The 21,464-nt window shown below is 33.7% G+C and overlaps 1 protein-coding gene across 12 annotated transcripts in view; it reads right to left on the reverse strand.

Moving 5' to 3' along the window:
* PTPRK (protein tyrosine phosphatase receptor type K) overlaps positions 1-21,464 on the reverse strand; it is a 552,018-nt gene that overhangs the window by 71,936 nt on the left and 458,618 nt on the right. For all 12 annotated transcript variants that reach the window (XM_073219592.1, XM_073219587.1, XM_073219589.1 and 9 more), the window contains 2 exons: positions 14,859-15,132; positions 12,139-12,175 (listed from right to left, as the gene is read on the reverse strand). In XM_073219592.1, coding sequence (XP_073075693.1) covers positions 12,139-12,175; positions 14,859-15,132 — 311 coding nt within the window. The remainder of the gene's footprint in view (positions 1-12,138; positions 12,176-14,858; positions 15,133-21,464) is intronic.

The following is a 21,464-nucleotide window of genomic DNA, read 5'->3' on the forward strand; positions in this document are numbered from 1 at the left end:
AATAAGCCCGACAAAATCAGAGTTTTACAAGAGCTGTATTCTGTGGTGTGGCCACACCATGTTCTTAGGAGCAGCCAAATCTGGGAGATCTTTGGAGACAAATACATAAATATTTTGAATAAGCAAATTGTAAGATGCTGCTAGCAACATAATTATATAGAGAACAATAACTTTATAGGTATGAAATAATTACCAAAAAAAAGATTTTTAGGGAAGTGATAGTTATTAGGCATAAACAAAAGAGAGAAGGGAGCCTTCATCGATAGAAAATGGCAAGAAAGAATGTAGAAAAGTAACCAGGGTGTGAATGTCCAAAGGTCAGTAAACATATCTTATTAATTTTTATACTTTTTTATACTGGGATTGTTTATACTTAATACTACACAGCATGAAAAGTACTTAATAAAATAAGATGTTAAAATAAATACAGGGAATAAAGAATTAACAAAATAGAAAAAAATGTGTGTGTGTATATATATATATCACAAAATTATAAAGGATCCTTGAATAGACTACCAATTGTCCCTGATTTTTTTGAAAGTAAATGACCTGATTTCTTTCAGTCTCCTTCCTACCTCATTCTTTTATTATGCTTGGAAGTCAGTCTTGTTCACAGTGCCACAACCTATCCCCTACCCTTTTATTTTGAACTAATCAGATTTTTCTGCCTCCTCTCAGCAAGCAATCCTGTATATTTGATCACTAGACCTAGGTTCCCCACTGATAGATCCTGTGTGAGAGACACAAGAGACATTATATACTAAGTCATTTAAGTCATCTCAGATAAAGACTGAATTAATTTACATCTCAGAGGAAATTTGAAGCTGGAGTCTCCTATCCTGAGGTCCTTCTACTTCCTGCAGAAAAGTTAATTTAGGGCATTTTTCGATACCCTAGCGTGATGAGCAACTGTTCCTGTGAATGGATCCAAATAAAAGCATGATGCAAATCAGTCCTCTAAGAGTTACCCAAATGAGGCTCCAGAGTTCTCAAACTTCCTGGAACATTTGCTTAAAAAATGTATCTTAAAACAGTACTTAGAAAAACCAATTTATGTTTTATTACCCATATGACACTAATACATTCAGTAAGTAAACCTAGCACAATTAGGATTTTACTATATATTTATTTCAATGCAATCTTTTAGATGAAGAAAAATGGAGAGAAAGCAGTCATGCTTCTGGTATCTATAAAAATCAAGTTAGCATCATTTTGGTAAATAAATATCTTCACATCATGACAATACATCAGGGTGATTAGTGCATCAATTAGTTATTTGTTAAATTCTGAAACTGAATAAGAAGCAATCCATAGTTTGGCAATGTGAAATATCCTATTTTTCTCTGCAATACACTACTTTAGATGACAATATCTATCATGGCAAATTTTGACTTCCCTCTTTAAGATTTTTAAAACAATGATTATGTTGAGAGTAAAGCTGAAATTTTTGCTTCACAAAAAATTTCCATGTGGTTTTAACACTGATTCCCAAAACCATATGTTCTTTATCAACAAATAGGATATATAGCTTAGATGTTTCACAGACATAGTTATATTGAACACTGAGCAAGACTTCTGTACATCTGGCAAACAGAAATCAAACTGAATTGAACTGGTGATGTGCATATTTCTCTAAATTTTTCTCACATTGAAAAAAAGTTGAATATATATCTTAGAATATATGCAAGTATTTTTTAAGGAAAAATTTAAATACTAATGTGCTTCATGTATCTTTTTATGATTATTGTGACCTTCACCTTTCATTCTGCCAAGTACTGTGTGAACTTTCAATTAGCTACTTCTAACTGTATTTTAAAAAAGGTTCTCTCAGCGGTTTAATTTTGAAAATACTTTTTTTCCACATTTTCCTCTGCCAACTGGCTAAACTAATGAATTGCAACTTATTCCTGTGGCTCTTCATGCTTTCTCCCACTTAATTTTTTTGACACATTTTGTTTTTAAGGAATAAAAAGTACAGTTTTCACAACCTCTACAGATGCTGCCCTACTCCATGTGAGAATGCCTGAGGAACTCTGAAATCAGAGAGTGTCTGTGATTAATAAGAGCCTATCACAAACCAAGATGATTTAGAATCTACTTACCTCAGGAATGGACAGAACCACTCTGTGCTTAAAGATATTCCAAAGCAAACTAAAGTATTTCCAGGCTTTCCCTAAGAAGCAGCTTTTTCATTCATCAACTTAAAACAAAATCCGAAATGTGCCATAAACAGTTTACTGTGCTCATGTGATTGTCTCTTCAGTCTTTATGGGACAGTTTTAAAACAATTATCAGCGATATCATTATGTAAATCATTTAACAAATGAGACATAATAAAATGTTTACCATAGTTGCCCATTATATAAACAAAAATCTTCAAAAAACCTGGTAACAATTAGTAGTAATAAGTGTATGAAGACAAGAGTATTATAAAAAATTGTTTGAAATGTAAATTTGTATTACTTTTTTTGTAACTTGGCTGCAATTATTTAAAAATATATACATATCAAATAACTTAGAAATATTGATTTTTAAGAATTCATCCTATAACAGAGGATGCAGAGATCTTACCCAAGAGCCTTTATTCCATTATTGCATGTAATAGTAAGAAATCTGAAAAAATCCCCACATTAGATAAATATATACAATTTTGTATCTACAACAAATTAGATTGTTCATTTGTTTTATAAAATCTAAACCAAAAAGCCTACACAGTTTTCAGACAAGAACATAAGTATTTAATGGAGGTTATTAGCAAATTCTAAATTACAAGCAAATCTACAACATAGACTGTAAACGCTCTACCAAAATGAAAAAGGAAACACCCTATTTTCAAGAACAGATCTTGGCAGAGCTGAGAAATCTCCATGAGGAGGAGAGCTCATGACTGAAGACAGACATGGCCAATGACTATTTTTACCCCAAACCTTCTCTGCATAGTAACTGCATACAGGTGCCATGCCCTCCATCCTACAACTGTCTTCCTTTAAAACTCAGTATCTGGCTTAGTGCCTGACAGCAAGTAAGCTCACAGTACACACGTTCTGAATTGATAATCAAGCTTCCAACGTTTAGCAGCTGGTGTATTGGTAAGGTGTAGGAAATTAAGCAACAAACAAAGACGTATACAAGATATGACTGTTGTCCACGATGATGATGTGAAATTAAACTTTAAAATCCTTAAATTTCTCACATCAACAAAACAGTAATCATGATCACTTCTGAAAAGTGATGTTCTACAAGACAAGTCTGAATTATACAAGACAAGGTGATGTCTTAGGTCACATGCTTCTTAGGGCCTTAAATTTTCTTTCTTCCTTATTTCTCTATAAAAATTATCTCATTTGCCCTAGTCTTTAGTTCACTGTTAACCCACCAACAATGAACCATGTTTACTTCCAACCAGCTCCCTGAGTGGTTGAGCTTGTCAGAAAAATAAATACTGGCCAATACACAGCAGCTTTTTATAAAGGAGTCAGGCCTGGAAGGATAGTCACCAGGGTGAGCCAAGTTTCACTAATGCAGTGAAGCCATACATCCAGGGTGCAGCCTAGGTGGATTTTCATCTGGGAAATAACAGCAGCCAGCAAACCAAGAAATCAGGAAGCATACAAGGATTAGGGTTTCCTCAAAGGCAATGACTGAGATTTTAAGAGGCACAGATGCAAAGTCAGGAGTTGTAAATAACAGCAGCAGACAGTAAGTAAAACACTGTTTTTCTGAATTTGCAACATGGACAGCACACATGCACATACAAAACGCCTAACAGGAAGACTAGCTTTGTTTTAACAGGACAATTTGGATATGTTTTTAATAGTCAATGATACTCAAATGGAATTAATTTTTGCTACTATTAGGGACATAAAAGATGTGGTGCCATTTTATCACCTCCGGAATCATATTTACAAACATGAATTTCAGCATTTTCTTAAACAATGAAGTAGAAATGGTAAGCTTTTTGTCAGTAAATTCAGGAGGAGCCCTTGGATAAAGAGTAGGAAATAGAAGAAGTGAGCAAGATTTCAAACTGAAGCTCAGTCGAGATCCATGTCAAAAACAGGTGACAAATGTAGAACTGTTTAGATGTTAGGGTGATAACATTCACTTTCTATCTTCAAAATAAAAACCCACTAAACTATATATGTGCTCAAGTATGTGACATTTTTCATATCTCACTTTCAGAACATCTGAGAATTTTTATTTTTAAAAGAAAGTAGAATTTTTCCATGGTTTTTATAAGGGTAATAGGGCTGCATAATTTACTTGAGAAAACTGATCACCAAAAAATACTTCACTAATCTAAAAGTTTTAAGCACATAAAACAAATCCAAAAATATGTCATCTTTTCCTATCAATCACACATAGTGGTCATTGTTCATTCAAAAAAGATCCAATTAATTTTCTACTCTAATGCCATTTATTAAATCAGAGAGATAATCTTTAATCCACATTTCATTAAAAACTGTATAGAATACATAATTTCAGATGCTAGACTGATAGGAGATAAATACTTGGTCTCTTACGGAGCAATAATTATCAACCAGTGCTCTATAACACTCTGCAAATGTGCTCCGATGAGGCCAAAATGGATTTTAATCTTCTTTCCCTACAATAGGATAAATATGGAAAAAAGACAGGCAAAGCTCATGTTACCATAATATTGCAATAAAAACTAATCTAATCCTTTTGATGGGGGGATTCACTCTTAAGATCTGTTTTTAATTGCTAAGAATAAAATACTTTTTCTAATTTAGCAATTGCCTTCTTCAAAATCAAAGGATTAACATAGAGAACCTATACTGCCACTATATAAAGATAATAACAAATTATATGTTTGTGAGTGTGAATGTGTATATGTCTCTCTCTCTCTCTCTCTATATATATATATACATACACACACATGTATACACACACACGTGTGATTTTTGTATTTTCAGCAAGGCTATACCTTCAACACTGCTTGGAAAACTCCTCTCATCTATATATCCAAGTTCTTTGTTTATAATTTTTGCTTCCTACATAATTGCAAGACATAATTCAGCTCAATTTCTGCCACATAGCAAGGATTCCCTTTCCTCCAGTTTCTACTAACGTGTTCCTCATTTTCTTCCGAGCCTTTGCAGGTAGAGATTTTAACATTTATCTAACAGTCTAGTAAAGGTAATCTAGGCTTTTACTATATATAATGCTCCTCAAAATTCTTCCAAGTCTCTGCCAATTGCCCAATTCCAAAGTCACTCATCAATTTTTAGGTGTTTGTTAGAGCAGTACCCCACTTCCAGCTGCCAAAATCTTGTCACTACTTCAAATTGCCACAAATGTGTGCGTTAAAACAACACAATTCATTACCTTAGAGTTTTAGAGGTCAGAAGTCTTAAATGAATTGTCTGGGACTAAAATTAAGGTGTTTTTCAGGCATTACATGAGTCCACCTGGACAATCCAGGATAATTTCCCCATCTCGAGATCCTTAATATATTTGCAAAGTCTCTTTTGCCACACAGATTAACGTATTTATAGAGTCTGGGCATTAAAAAGGTGGGTATCTTTGTGGGGACAATTATTCAGCCTACCACAGAGTGCAAAACTAAAAATTACTATGACTATAAATTACTTATCTATTTAGGACAATATGATTCTCTAGCAATGGTAAAAGGCTTAGTTTTGATGGACAGTTGTAAAGGGATTGTGGGAAGAGAATCCTATCAGCAAGAGTTTTGCCATCTTTGCTCTGTCAGATAATGTTATTTCTGACCCTTTCTCATAATGTCTATAAATGTTATCTGAGTAATGAAGTTCATTCTCATTAGTCATTTATGGCAATATTTCTAGAATTCAAGGCAATAATTCACTCATTGTTGATACTATTCAAATGAAACAATTACAAAATTCTCCCTTTTAAACAACTTGCATCCTCATTTTGATGCTAACAGTATATTACCAAATGAAAATCTCTGGATTACTCTTAATCACATGAGGGACATGATTACTACAGCAGACTTCCAGTAATCATATTGCCTTGGTTGACACAATGATGGAGATTTAACATATATTAGTATTTAAACTGGTGATTCTAGAATGGCAGTGTGAAATAAGTGTGGTATATTATAAAAAGTACAAGGCGTTGGTTTCTGTTCCTACACTTTCAACAGTCTATTCTACTTTGTTCAATAAAATCATCAATGAACATCAGTTTTTCTCATCCATAAAAGGTGGGCACAACTTAGATCAGGGGTTCCAAACTTTTCAGTATAAAAACATTTTGTAAAAGAGATACTAAATGGAATATAAGTATTTTGCTAATATAATTTTATAAGTTCAAATAGTTCAAATTTACTTATTACCAGTTTCCATTACCTATTACAAAGCCAGTTAGTGAAAACATAAGAACTAGTCACAGGAGAATTTGAAATTAGGCATTATAGTTGTAGCTGTATATTTTAAGAATCTGTATGTTTTAACATTCTTTTGGTTGTCATTATCAACATATGCATGCACAAATGACACTATCATTTTAGTAACTTTGCAATTTCAACATGTACTTAAAAACAGAGGTAGAAAAAGTTTCACATCTTTTCAGGAAAAAAGAAACAATAGCAAAACTTAAGGTAAGATATTAGTTAGTGTTCTGCAAATAACAGATTTGTATATATAAGCACTTTTTTTCAGTTTTAAAATAATTGATTACTAACGTAGAGTAAACACTTTTGAAATCCCTAAAATGTCTACAAAATGGACTAGGAATATCTTTCTAATATGCAATTTCTAAAACATATAATAAATAAGTATAATAAGTAGATAAATAAAGTTCAATTGGCTTAAGACAGGGATTAGAATTCATCACTTTGCCAGAAATTTCCCATGAATAACGCTGTTCTTTTTGAAAACTCCCCATTACTTTAATAGATTACTTATGTAGTACACATATATATATTACATATACAATATATGTTGTATTTCTTTTTCTACATTTTAATTTTTCTCAGGTATTTATTTGTGTCTTGAATTGGACCATAAGCTTCTCAAAGTCAAGTCTTGCACTTCCTCTCTACACAGTAATGAAAATACTCTTACCTAGTAGGGAGGAGGGTAAAATTTAACTACTTTTTCTCAACTTATTTATCCTCAGGTAAAATTTAAAAAAAGAAATAATTAAATTAGTAACTCAGGCAAAACTTTTCTTCCCACATTTTGTCCATCCTAAAAGTGGACATATTTTAGATGAAAATGAACAAAAAGTTGATTGGAACCTTAATAAGGACAAAATTTGTATTCATAATAAATCTTTCTTTTTTTGTAGGAGACTTAAAAGAAAATAAATTCTTCGATTTATTTCTAATCTATATCAATATAATAAAGATGTATTAGGAAAAAGAAAACTGATATACATTTGGGGAATTGAAAAGTAGAATAATTCTGGATAATAATATTCATTCACTCATTCATTCCAAAGACACTGACTGTATTTATATTAAACATAAGGCACAGATGTAACAAATATAAGGTTATCACCTCTATCCTTGTAAATCTTACAGTTCTTCCAGATAGGTCTTCATTCTAAGAAATTTGCAAATAATGAACAATTTGGACAATTTAATTAGACTTTGAATTCATTGTATATAAATACTACATTTTTATTCTACTCTGATTTTTCAAAGGCAAAGATATACTTCAGTTTTGCAAAAAGGTTGAAAAATTATCTATTAGCTACTGATTTTTTAAATAACTTTCTCCATGCTTAAAGAAAACCAAAGAATTTACTATGATAAGGCCTTTGATAGAGTACCAGGAAATACCAGTGCCTAGCAGAGGTTAGTTCCAAGCCATGAACCACTAATTTAAGCTTTATTAAAATTGTATTTGTTCTGGCTTGGTTTTACATAGATATGATTTCCTTCTCCCCAGGCTATAGTCCTTTACTCTATCACTAATATACTCTTCTGTAATTTCCTCTCTCTTAGTTCAAGAAAAATGAAACCTCACATCAGATTAATGTTTGAAAACTAGTATGCAGACCCAGTAGGCAGAAAAAATGATGCAAACTTGTTTCCTTGCAAGAAAGGAGTGTGAGTACCAGGGAGAGGACTTAGTTATTCAGTGCAAAAAAAGGAACTTATCCTCACTGATTACAATTTTTCAGAAGAGCTTGTAGCTTCCTCAAAGCTTGACCCATTCTAAGGACCAAGAAAAGCCACATATCTGCCCAGAGTTTCTTAATGGCTGAACTATCAGAATTGACTCTGGTTTCCATCAGCTAAAAAAGTTCAGATAAAGTATCTGAACTTTCTTCCTGATGCTTTACCATTTCCTTCAACATGGAGCTGTCAAAATATAGAGCATCTTAGTGCAATTTAAGAAATTAAGCTTAGGATTTTAGGGACCAAAACCCAGTTAAATGTATTTTTTCCTTTAGACCTCACCCCTGATTTCAAATCACCTTCTACCACAGTTATATGTTCTGTAAGGGATAAAGCAAAAGAGCACAATTTAAGAGCTCAGGTTGGTAAGTTGTATTCAAATTCAAGTTCATCTGTGGTGAATATGGCAAGATGAATTCAACCAAATAACTTCTATACACATGGTACAACCAACTGGAGCTTCGTGGGTTTCCTTGTAACTTTTTGACAGACTAAGTGTTCTTTTTCTTTTCATGTTTGTTGTTTTTGAATGTCTCATCATTTAAAAGGCACTTTTATCCATCTGCACACTCAGAGAAAAGGGCACAAATGAAAGATCTGAAAAAAGCAACATGAGACAAAATTAAGATTATGAAGGGCATGCTTTAAAAAAAACAACCTACTCTTTATCCAGTGCCTGGAAAATAGCAGAGGGAATAAAGAATAAAGTAAGTAAACTATTACCAGTGTTTTTGTTTTATAATGTATTTCAGATGAAATCTTTCTCACAGATCTACTTTTTTGTGACAAGTGATTATAGGCATCTGTCACTATCACACATCAACATTAAGTTTATCAAAAGAGAATAAACTGATATTAAGTGAATGGATGACTGCAGATATGCATGCCTTGGGTTCCAAATTTCCTTCTTTCCCTGGGGTCTGGTGGGATTACCTGGGCTCCTCCCTTTCAGCTTTGTCTGGAGCCCAGTGAGAACAAATCCCACTAAAGTTCCTTTGCTGTCAAGGCAGCTGAACGTGTTCCTTATATCCTACACACTGACACCCAAAAGGAGATTTCCTTTTATTTGATGTACCACAGAAACCTTTCTTGAGACTTATTCTCCTTTTTGTTTTTCAAAGATACAGCTGACAAACTCCTTTTCATTCGTTTACAACAATTCAAGTTTTGGATACACCTTTTTATAAATGAATTGACTTTCACGATTTTCAGTATAATTTCAATAATCCTCTTCACTTCATTCCTGATGCACATTTTCTCAATGACTAAATACGAGTCATAGACAGCAGCGCCACTGATCTCAACTGCAATGAATACAACTCCCAGAACACTTCCCATCTCATGCATTCACATCACTCTATCTTAGACATTATGACTTTATGCGTTTTTTTAAAAGTCAAGCCTACATCTGAATCCTCCTTATGTGTTGGCTGCCTTCAGATACGAGTTCTGAGAAGACAGGAAACAATCTATTACACCAGAAGTTTCTTAGAACAATTCTCACATCAAACATTTTCAAAATAGTCCTGCTATTCTCGTATGTATGCTAACTGTTCTTGGCTTTTAAATTCACATTCTCCACAAGAATTTTCAGTGCCCTAAGCCAATACAGAACACACATTTTAAGCACACAGTTTAATGGGTTTTAAATATGAGTATACGCTTGTGAAATACTGGACCATTCCTTACCTGGAAGGTTCCTACATGCCTCTTTCATGTCAATATAGTTATGCCATTTGACTATTTAAGAGTGTTTTCAAAATGCCCTGACAGAAACTTTTTTATTTTCATATTGAAAAGTTTTATACCAAAGCTAACTATATTCATATTGTGTTAGTTCAAAATGTAGTCAGGCGATAAGTTGATTTTGCCCTAATAAAGTGTGCTTTACATTAGATCTGGAGAGAAACATTAAAAAAAAAAAACAAAAAACCCTTATTCTTTCTGTAACTAATTGCTATCATAAATATTTAGGTTTGTTTTTATACATATTTCTTTAATAACTACATAATACAAATTATGTCCTTTTGAAGTAAGGTACAAGATGATAATAATAATCATGATGATGAAAAAATAGCAGTTAACTCTTACCTAATAGTCACAATATACTAGACATTATTCAAGCATTTCATATATAAACTATTTTAATCTTCACAATAATAGTAAATGGAAGGTACTCTAATATTCTTATTTTGAGGATGAGGGGTTAAATAATTTATCCAGTGCTAAGAATACTAAGCAACAAAGTCAGGATTTAAACTCAGGTAGTTCAGGGCAAGAATTCTTTTCTGTTACTCATTAAACCACACTATCAACCTGAGATTCAGAAGAATAGCAGGGATAGATTATTCAACAAAGAAACTAACTACAGCAAATAGATTCTCTCACCACCTCTGAATCTTAGGCAAATTTTCTATACCACAGGATAAATTCAAATTTCATAATCTAACCTCTCTTGCAGTCTAAATATCATATGACATTTGTCATCATAATTTCATCTGTATTGTCAGAGGGACAAAAATGACACTTAAACAACCTGTGTAAAATCTAAATAACCAAATAAGAACAATTACAGTGTTAGAATCATTTATAGCTATCTGTCCTCAGTTATAGAAATACAGCATGGCCATATCTAAAGAATTTCCTGGGGGCTAAAGCCAGATCATTTTACTTTACTTTTCTAGCTCTATTTGAAACCTTGGAAAAGCATAGATACAGAGTTAGAAAGTTGAAATTTTTAGAAAGTAATGGACTTCTAAATGCCTGTCATTGTCTCCCCAAAATTTCAACTCTAGGTCTTGATCTACTGGATAAGCTTTTAAAATAAATACTTATATTATATGCATCTGTATACATTTTATCTTTCCCTTCATTAGGGATTGCTTTATTCTAAAAATTGTCATGAGGAATCTTAGTAGCTGAATTGAAAAAGTGTATTTTTTTCCTCTGATGTGATGCTTTTTTATTACTTCTCCTGTATCAAAGGAAAAGTCTTTATTGCTTTACAAATCAACAGTAAAACATAAATGCTGAGTAGAGTAGATTGATGATTAAATGGAGAAAAATGGCGAAAGGAAAGATGCCAGCAGAGACAGAATATGGCCATTCATTTTTACCCCAAATGAATCAACTACTGGTCATGAACGTGAGTCTAATACTAATTCTGGTAGCAAACTACTCAGAGCACCAGCCCTGTGCGGAGATCCACGTCTGCGTGCAGACAGCTTTCCCTCATTTCTCTTGCTAGAATACAGCAAGTAGCTCTCTCTCCCTTCTTGGCACCATCAACTACCTCTCAACATAGGGTGACAGATATAGTGAATGCAGGTGACTTCTCCCACTCTGAATTCCAAATACTCATTCAAAGATGAAGATTTTTTTCTCAAGCAACTGCACTATATTATACAATGTTAGCATGCACTGGCCATTAGTCATCACATTTCTAATTTCTTGGTTATCAGTTGGATTAAAAATATTATTTTAAGTTAAAAAAAAAAGTAAAGGATCCTTGCTCAAACTGCATTACTATGAAGCTGTGGACCAGTCACCATATCTGTACTCGTCTATATGGATGGACTAGCTCAGTTCTTTTTATGTTTGATTGTCTGCCACAGAAAGTAACAGAGGATTTTAAAAGAGTAACTTGCTATTTTGAGCTGCTATTGCTGAGCTTTTCCTAATACATTGGTAGATCAGCAGCACAAGACCTTTCAGGCACTAAATGGCAGAAATAAGCCCTTCTAAGGTTTGCTAAATCCTTCCTATTCTCATGACAAAATTCCTTCAGTCAAGTACTAGAGGATGGAAAGAAGCACCCCATTACATGTTAAAGACACTCAAGGGAGTCGGAGAACTTGGCTGACAGTTTAACTGGGCCCTAGTACAAATACTCTGTAATAGAAGTACCACATTTAATTAGCCCTGAAGTAGGGAACAAAGCTCTTTCATTTTAGAAAGCAGGCAAATGGAATTTGAAAAAAAAAAAACAGCAGATCTCTTACCTTTCGTAGCAATTCGAACACACTGCGTTTTAGTTTCCTGGTGGAGTAAAAATGAAAGACAATAGTCAGTGTATAATGTTTCTTTTTATAAACTATATTATGAAGATTAATCTGGGCTTATAAAATAGGTTTATGAGGAACAGAATTGGAGCACTAAGGAAACTTTAAATTTTTCATAAGTATACTCAGAGAGCTTTTTTTTTTAACTCTAAAATACAAACCTTAAAACATTTTCATTATTTTCTAAAGATTCAGGTACCTGTTTTCACCTTGTAATGAAACAAGTTATTTGTCTGGGATGAGTAGTATATAGTGTTCTATTGGCATTTATTATATTTTTTGAATAATCAGAAAGAAAAATGTATATGCAAAGCTAATACAAATCAGACCCAAACACAAACTTCATTTTCACCTCTTAGCTGTAGACTCAGACGAAAGCTGAATGTTATATACTCTCACTTGGATCCTAACATGACTAAAGAGCTAAATGACAATAGTTAAAAAGATTATCAAAAAATCATATCACAGTTATAGTATAATTTATCTGTTCTTTTTTCCTTTTTAGTTTATCTTTTGGGAGTGAAGTATTTCTCAGTATGATTTTCTGTCTCTTGCTAGAGAGATGGGGTTGAGGAAGTAGAACTAAAATTAGAAAAGGACAAGAATTATTTCAGACTTTTTTTAAAAGTGTTGTTGGGTGGTACCAGAAGGAGTAACTCACTTCTCGGCCCACCATACCTTACTCCCCCAGGACTTAGTTCATTAAGTTTGTATTTCTGAATATACAAGAGGTTAAAAAGGATGTTGATGCCAGTAAACAAACAAACAAACAAAAAGGCTGTTTTCAAAATGTCTAAATACCTCCATTCTGAGTAGTTCTACATATTGATAAACCAAGAATTTATTATTTTCTCTTAAGTATTTATTATTTTTAAATTAAACAAAATAAAGCAGTGGGGGGAAAGTTAGTAATTAAAAAAGAATGTTTGCATTTCTATTATTTAACTGTGACCTGAGGCCTTCTTAGTAAGCTCTAAGATATTGTTTCACATTCCTGTAAGGGCCCAAAGTAATTTTGATTTCCTAAAAGCAATCTCTTAATTCTACCAAGTTTACCAGCCTCTGCAGGTAGGAGCCATGTCAATTTTGAAACTATTTGCCAAGATGACTGTGAAATATACTGTACTTAGATTAAACCACATGTAGAAGAGAAAATTCATAACAAGGCTTTTAAAGAGTGACAGAATATCCTTTATAAGTAATAGACTTTTATTAACACAGCTCTCATACACAGATCAAGTAACGAAAGTTAATTTGAAATCTCTCACCTCTCTGAAGATGAAAACCCAACACAGAACTATGTTTCCTACCACCATGCTACTTTATACCCAGAATGGAATAATAACTTCCATAATCTTCTCTTTTTTGAGCATCCCCGTCATACCATGGGTACAAAATGATGTGTAGGTGGGAAGTGGGCTGTCGACTTGCCTCTAAAGACTGTCACTTATGTAGAAATAAACTAGAAGATGAGAAGAACTTTGCCAACTATGAGCAGCCTCTGGCTTTGGAGTACATCTGAGAAGATTCTGGGGCACTCTGCTTTTCTACTTCAAGCTAACAATACAGGTAAGCAGAAAAAAAGAGCTTTCATTCAAAAGTAGCCAGTCATACCCTAAGTTTTTCTGGTTTCCTCAGAAATGCAAATGGATGGTTATGTCCTCCAATTAAACTACTCCAGGATAAAATATGACTGTTGTAATTGGACATTACATATTTTACATCATCTCCCAGGTATCCACCTCAGAAACTCCAAGACCCAAACCCAGCAATTTCCTAAACAACCACAAGTACAGAAAAATGTCATTTTTTGAGTGCATTTTCAATTGTGGGAGTTTCCTATCCTCCACATTTTTTTCCCATATTATTCTCTGCAAAAATAATAAATAAAATAAGTTTTAGGGTAGAAAATATTTCAAAGAAAACAGCATGAGGCATGAAAGGCCAGGTTATTTCCCCATACATGGAACCATTGGTGGTTTCTAACTTCCTGTTGTGTTTTCCTCTTCAATATTCATTTGGGATCAGCAGCAGTGTTCAAAAACAACTGTGTCCAAAATGGGAAAAGGAGGGGCAGCCGAGGAAACAGAAAACACACTTCTCTGATGGCACAGCATCCAGCTATCTCCAGGCAGCCTTCTGCTTTGGTTGTCAGATATACCACAGGCGCCCCATTACTTTGTAATCAGAGGATTGTTACTTGTTATTTACTATTTGGCTTGTAACCCCTGAAAAGTTTATAAGGGTTTATTAGCCTGCTGTGGAACACACATTCTGTTTATCCTGCAGTAAATTTAATCTTCTGAAGTCTGCCACTACTGAGCAAAGAAGACAGAACAATGCCTGGTATTTACTGAGGTTGGAGGCCCTGTAGCAGCATACCCACCTTTTCAAATCATTTTGCTCACAATTGCTTTTGTGGGCTTTCCTGAAGAAAGCTCAAGTAGAAGCAGTTACTAGGAAACCAGAATCTGGTGCAATGTAACTGGCACGGAGCCTCACCCTACAGTAGGCCCAAAACTGTGTGCACTGTTGGGAACAGAAACAACACCCCCTACACACCAATTTTTTTTCCTGACAAATGCTGTTGAGTATTTATAAAATTCAACTGCAGTTTTTCCTCAGGGCAGTGAAAAAGCAAAATTTTGGAGGAAGCTCACCTTCTCCACACTGCTCATTGCCTGGAAATAGATGTTGTATCCTTTACGTGGAGCCAAAGGGGGGTTCCAAAAGCCCTGATAGGTCCTGTTGTCGCCCACCGTGAATGGGGCAGGTTCAGGAAGATTCCCTGGGGGTAGTTCAGCAGCGAAGTAGTACGGTGCACCCCCGCTCAGGGAATTTTGGTATGTGACAGGAACTTGGTAGCATTCCATTGCTCCAGCTTCGCGCTTGGTTCGGTGTGGGTGCAACTCCTCCACAACAATCTGATAGGCACTTTTTGGAAAAAAGGGGGGAAAAAAAAGCACACGTTTAAAGATCCTAGATACTAAGATTTCCCAAGAAAAGAATGAGGTATTTAAATGCTAAAATGCAACATTTGAAAGTCTTTAAAGTCATTCTTTATCCATAGCATTCTTTTTCAACTATTTTGCAGTAAAATTGAATTCGAAGTGGATTCTGCTTCTCCTACCCTCAATGTAGTTAGTAAGGACCTAGAAAAAGAGGAATATCATCATAAAACTCTCCACATTTTTAAATGTTGTGAAATGAGCCACTCTAATAAGGAGCCTGACATTAACCAGAGACACAGAAGAGATTAAGTTCTTCGTCTGATATTTTTAAATGTTTAACGTTAACATTTTCCTTTGAAATGATAGCATGGAGGGGCCAGCTCCAAGGCCCAGGAGAGTGACTGCTTCAGGGTGGGGCTTGAAGCACCAGCCTGCGGTTGTCATCACTGGGGAGACAGAATGTGCTGACAGGCTTCTCCACCTCTCGACCTTGCTGTGGCATCGGCGCTGGCTCCAAGCAATGCAGAATGAAAGCAAAAGTGACATGCGGCAACACAGGCACAGATGGACAGAAATCTGTCCTCAGCACCGAAATAGACTGGCTCCTTCTTCTAAAGTTGTTCATAATAAATGTTACAATTTGTACAAACAGATGGCATTTGGCCTATTAAGCTTGAACCTAAACCTTCTAATACCTTTCTTAAAAGTCTTAAAACTTCTGCAATATCTCTTATTTTACAGAGGAAAGGAAAGAAATAATGCAGCTTTAAAATAAAGATCTGCATAATGACTAATACAATCTCTTTAATCAATTTCTAAAACTGGTATATAATATTCTTTTTTTTGTAAGACATTCCTTACGCAAACACTTGCTAGGTATGTACAACCGAGAAAGCTGATATTCATACTTTTATGTATTAATTATGAATTAAAATGTTTCAAAATTCTTGAAATTACGAGATAATGCATTATAGTTGCTCATATGAATCGAATATAAATAAGCTTAATATGTAGGGCTGCAAGTTGGAATCTTGAATTCTTGGCAAATATACTCATTCTACGTAGGGAAACCTTGCTATTCAATGGACCTCCAGCAGGCATAGAATATTGTTTACAATGAATTTCCATGAAAAGAAAGAAGGGAGGTAGAGAGAGAGAGAGACAGACTAAATTTACATCTATGATAATTAAATATTACAATTTATAACACTATAGAATCTGGTATCAAATTCTAGCTGAATATTAAACTCTGTATGCCTGCAAACAGAACTTTCATAGATTACAAGAAAAGAGCTTTAAAAAATAAAGATTTTTTTCTTCCTATTACTTCAAGTTCCCATTTTCCATTAAAATATTGCCAAGAAATTGGTAGTTTGGTATCCATTTGCTTTCCTTTAGAACTAGAACAGAAATTGTATTAATGTCAGAAATCAAGATTTGAGCAAGTAACTAATGTAAAAGACTGTTGTTTGAAATAATGTGCACTGTATCATTCTCTATACCTCTGCCAAGTAGGGTCTCTAAGTCCTAGGAATGCTATTGACAAGATACATACTGTCTGAGGGGTCTATAGAGCAGGCCCTTGTCAATTCTAAAGAAGAGGAAATACACAAACATGGCCCTTGGAGAGGAAAAGAAAAGATATAGCTGACACATGCTATATTAAGCAAACAATCTTTTTTTTCTCTTTATTTTCAATTTAGAATCCATATTTGTATGTTATAAATCTGCATATCCTACAGATATATACATATATGTAGCTAGACTCACAGATACACACTCCCCAAACAGGTCTAACCTCATAGTCTTGCCCAAATGAGCAATAATGATAATTAACCATCCTTGTTAATCATTTAACCTAATTCTTAAAAGTAAATTCCTTGTTAATTACCCTATACTGCTAAAAAAAAATCCAGAAAATCTAGTGAACATGCATTCTTAACTAATTCTATTACATTGACATAGGTTGTAAATTACAAATTAAAGAACTTCATGCAAGACAGCTTGTCTCTCCAGATCTAGTAGGAGCAAAGCAAACTGCCAATGATGGAGAGGATTTAAGGATGAAACGTGGAATCTGTTCTTTGGGTAAGATCTCATTGAACTTGAGATGGAATCCCAAATCAAAACTTATAAAGTTCATTTTAAAAAGAATTTATCTTCCCTTCATTGTTTAATTTGTCCAAGCAGACTATACTCTAGCCAAATACTCTTACTCTTTGAAAAACCTTTCTTTTCCCTGCTATTTTCTTATTTATCAATACAAATTAATTAAAGGACAGAAAATAAGGAATGAGGAATGAAATCAGAAGTGATTTGAATGATTACATGAAATGGGACTGTACTTTTTCATCCCTGTGGCTATCTAATCACTAAGTGGTACTTAAAATTAGCTAGATCTAAATATTATTTGAATTTAGTACCTTAGCAACTTAAAATATTCTAATGCCACCTGAACAGTTTTATTCACTCCATTCATATTTCATATTTTCTCATTCCTTTTAATTAAGTTTTAGAAATATTTCTGCAATTAAGTTAAAATTAATATACTGGCATCATGAATCTTCCCTCAATACTCAAAAGATGATTTCCTTATGTTAAAAAAATGAAAATGATTTCACCATACTATAATCTGATTTGATCAAACATTGGTATATGCTCCTTTTTAGTTTTTGAGGGAGGCCAAATGATGACTTCTCATCATACAATTTCCCTTCAGTCATAAGACTGTAAGAAAATATACAAGGGGATTTTGTCATTAACTCAAAAAAGCAATTATATGATACATATGATAGATAGTTTTCCTGATTTAATGCTCAAAAATATTGGAGCTGAACTCAAAGTTACTTATAAAAAACTGCTATGGATTTTGTTTTAACCCATTAGTAAATCAAACCTCTGTGAATCTGATTTTAGTTTTAACTTGTCCAACTTCCTGGTGACAGCAAGTAACATTATACATTTGTATACTTCATCATTTTTCATCTCAGATTTCTCCCTAAAGCTTCAGGAGAAAATCCCTACCTCCAGTATTTTCTATTTCCCACTAGACTTCCCAAGATCTCCCAATCACCACTGTTCATCCTGTTCCAAAGCCAACATTTTGATTATCCATAGAATGAAGGTTTAATTATTATGTTCTCCAGCTCTTCATTCCTTAAACAAACAAGCCAGGTCTCTCATGACTTCCCTATTTCTGTAAAAGGAACTCCCAGTTTCTGAATCAACAAAGCTCAAAACCCTGGCATTAACTTTAACAAGTTCTACTTTAGGCATGTTCTATCTCCCTTGTAATATACCATTCCTTTTCATCCCCATTTCTTCCATCATTAGGGAGGTAACTGTAACTTTATGTTCACATTACTGGTTTAGTCTTCTCGCCTCCAGTTCCTCCTTCATATACTCCAGGCACACACTCATTCACTCATCCACTCATTCTATTATTTTTCAATATTCTCTTTATGCTCTGAACTGTTCATGGAGAATGCAAAAGAGAACCATTTCTAGCACTGCTCATATTTTTCTGAAACAACACTTTTGATATTAACTAGCCTTGTCTGACATCCCACTGTGTCAAAACTATGTGATGCTCTCTCATTTTCAAAGTCTATATATTCTTTACGTTGGGGTTAGTGTCTTTGCACATCCCTTGCCTTACATCTCTGTTCTTGCTGTCACTCTCCTGAATATTCATTTCAAATTTGTTCAACCATTTTTACCTAATAATATAATACAGACCATCAAAGAGTTTCTTCTTTCTCTTTTGCTAGCTTTTCTGCTTCTGCCATGAAGCCTTCTGGAATTAGTTCATTCTGTAGTAATTACTCTGTCTTCTAAAATCAATGGAGGTAATTCTTGAGGTAATTGAGTGAATGATGTGGGGGTTAAAGTCAGACTCATGTGGAATGCATTTTTAATTTAGTCCTTAATCCACCCACAAATTATAACGCCACAGATTCAATGATAGGAAACATCAGGGGTATCCCTCAGAAATTCTGTGGTTGAAAGAAAGGCCAAGAACCACAGTTTTATAGTATTTATTGCTTTTATCACTAACATGCTACATTAAAAATACTACTGGTATTATACTATTTTATATATATATATATATAATATTTTATATTCCCTAATCATATGTTTTTAGCAAATTGTAAGCTAATTAAAGACAGTGGCTTTCATATTTTTTAACTCCACTGCCCGTTCATCTATTCATCAAGCATTTATTAAGTGCCTACTATATGCTGTGAATTATTTTAAGCTGAAGTTACAATAATGAACATAGTAAGTAGTCCAAGTCTTCTCTCATGAAGCTTACATTCTAATAGGGAAATAGAAATAAAACAAATAAAAGAAAACAAACAATAGGATGTTAAAAGGGGAGAAGTGCTCTGAAGAAAAACAAAGCAGGATGAAAGGAATAGGGAATGACAGGAATGAAGTTATATTTTATAAGCATGGTCAAGAAAGTGACTATATCATGTAGTGTCCTTTAAGCAGAAACTTGAAAGGAAAGGTTTCAGCTATGTGGGTGCTTGTATTAGTTAATTATTCTTGTATAACAAATTACTGAAAAAGTTTGTGGCTCAAAACAATAAACATTAATTACTATGCAATTTCTGTGGGTCAGGAATTTGGGACTGACTTGGCTGGGTTGTTCTGGTTTAGGGTTTCTAAAAACGTCACAATCCAGCTGTTGGCTGGGTCTCCAGTCATTAAAGGAAAGAAGATCAAACAGAAATGGCTCACTTCCTCCCATGTTTCTATCAGAAAAAAATTCTTCCTACTATAATTCTATAGAATATACATTGAATTAAAAATAACATCTATTTGACTTTACTTGAACCATATGACTTGTATGTCCATAAAATGGGGCAAAAAAAATTCTTTTCATTTTTGTTTAAATTTCAAAGCACTTTATATTTGGAATTCAAGTAAGTTCTAGGTCATGACAGAAAAATCAGGTGCAACTATTTGATCTCTTTAAATTTCTGGGATGAACTGGGATATTCTGCAGATGAAGGAGGATGTCAGTCCTATGTTTCAAGTTGTCTATATGTGACCAACTGACTCAGGAAATAACTCTGACATACAAGGTCTGAACTCCAACTAAACTCACCTGTATTTTGATCTGTATTTCTAGTAAGCTACCATTGAATATCAGAAAACTTATTTTCCTAATATAACTGTGGAAGAAATGACGGTTTTGACTGCATTTCATGACTATATTCTAATTACCTACCTAAAAATACATGGTACTTAATGTTTTAAACTGCAAAATTAAGCTTTACCTACAAAATAAACATTAAGTTACCTTAGAATAGGTAGCTTCCTGCTGGACTAAAATTGGGAGAGCTTATATTTGGAAAATGCTGCAATAAAATACACATTCATTTAGTAAACCTTAAAATATATTGAATTCACCACTGAGGAACTCTTCTCTATGCTTTTGCAATGTGCTGTTTTTATTATTTGAAAACAGCTACACTGGCTCAATCTTTTAGAAACGGGACATTGTATATATTATAATTTGTATCTACTCAGGTGAGAATTTGAACTCACTTATGAAGAATATAAAATGTTTTTGGAAAACAAAATAAATTACACATTTTAGGGAACTGATTTCAAATGTGGGCAATATTCATACTGAATCATAGTAACAATTGTCAAGTGATGTTATTTTTAAGCACAGAGCTCAGAAAGTTGGTGAGGAGATTCAAAGGTCTAGTTAAATCAGACAGCCGCCACCTTTAGCCTTTAGAATGATTATGTATTCAAAATTTAACTTTGTCAAAGAACCACACTTGCCAGGTTGTACATGGTTTATATTAAAGACTGTATGGATACAGTCTTTATGGATAACAGAATGATGAAGCGATTGATGGTTCTAAGTGCTGCATTATTTAGAACAGGCTTTTTCACTGGGGTGTACATAATTTGTTTTGTATACATCATGATACTTTAGAGAAAAAGCTTGGTGAAAATATTCATAAGGTAGCAAATATACCATAAGTATATTATAATTTATAATATGAAAAATGTTTGTATTTTACAAATTTTGTATTTTGCCTTTTTTAAAAATTGGGGTAACAATTGAATACAACAAAAAAAATCTATTATTCCTTAATGACCTCAAAGAACAATAGCGTGAATTCTTAGATGACTTTCTGTTCTGCTACCCCTTCTGAAGTAAAAACTACCATCATCTTTCACCTAAAGTCTTCCATCTGTCTTCTCACCATGCTTTACACATTCTACCTGTGTAAAACCTTGTATTGGAGGCCTAGCCTCACCTGCATTCCCAGTGCTTCTGCCATA

The sequence above is a fragment of the Manis javanica genome, chromosome 13 (genome assembly GCF_040802235.1).
Source record: "Manis javanica isolate MJ-LG chromosome 13, MJ_LKY, whole genome shotgun sequence".
NCBI lineage: Eukaryota > Metazoa > Chordata > Mammalia > Pholidota > Manidae > Manis > Manis javanica.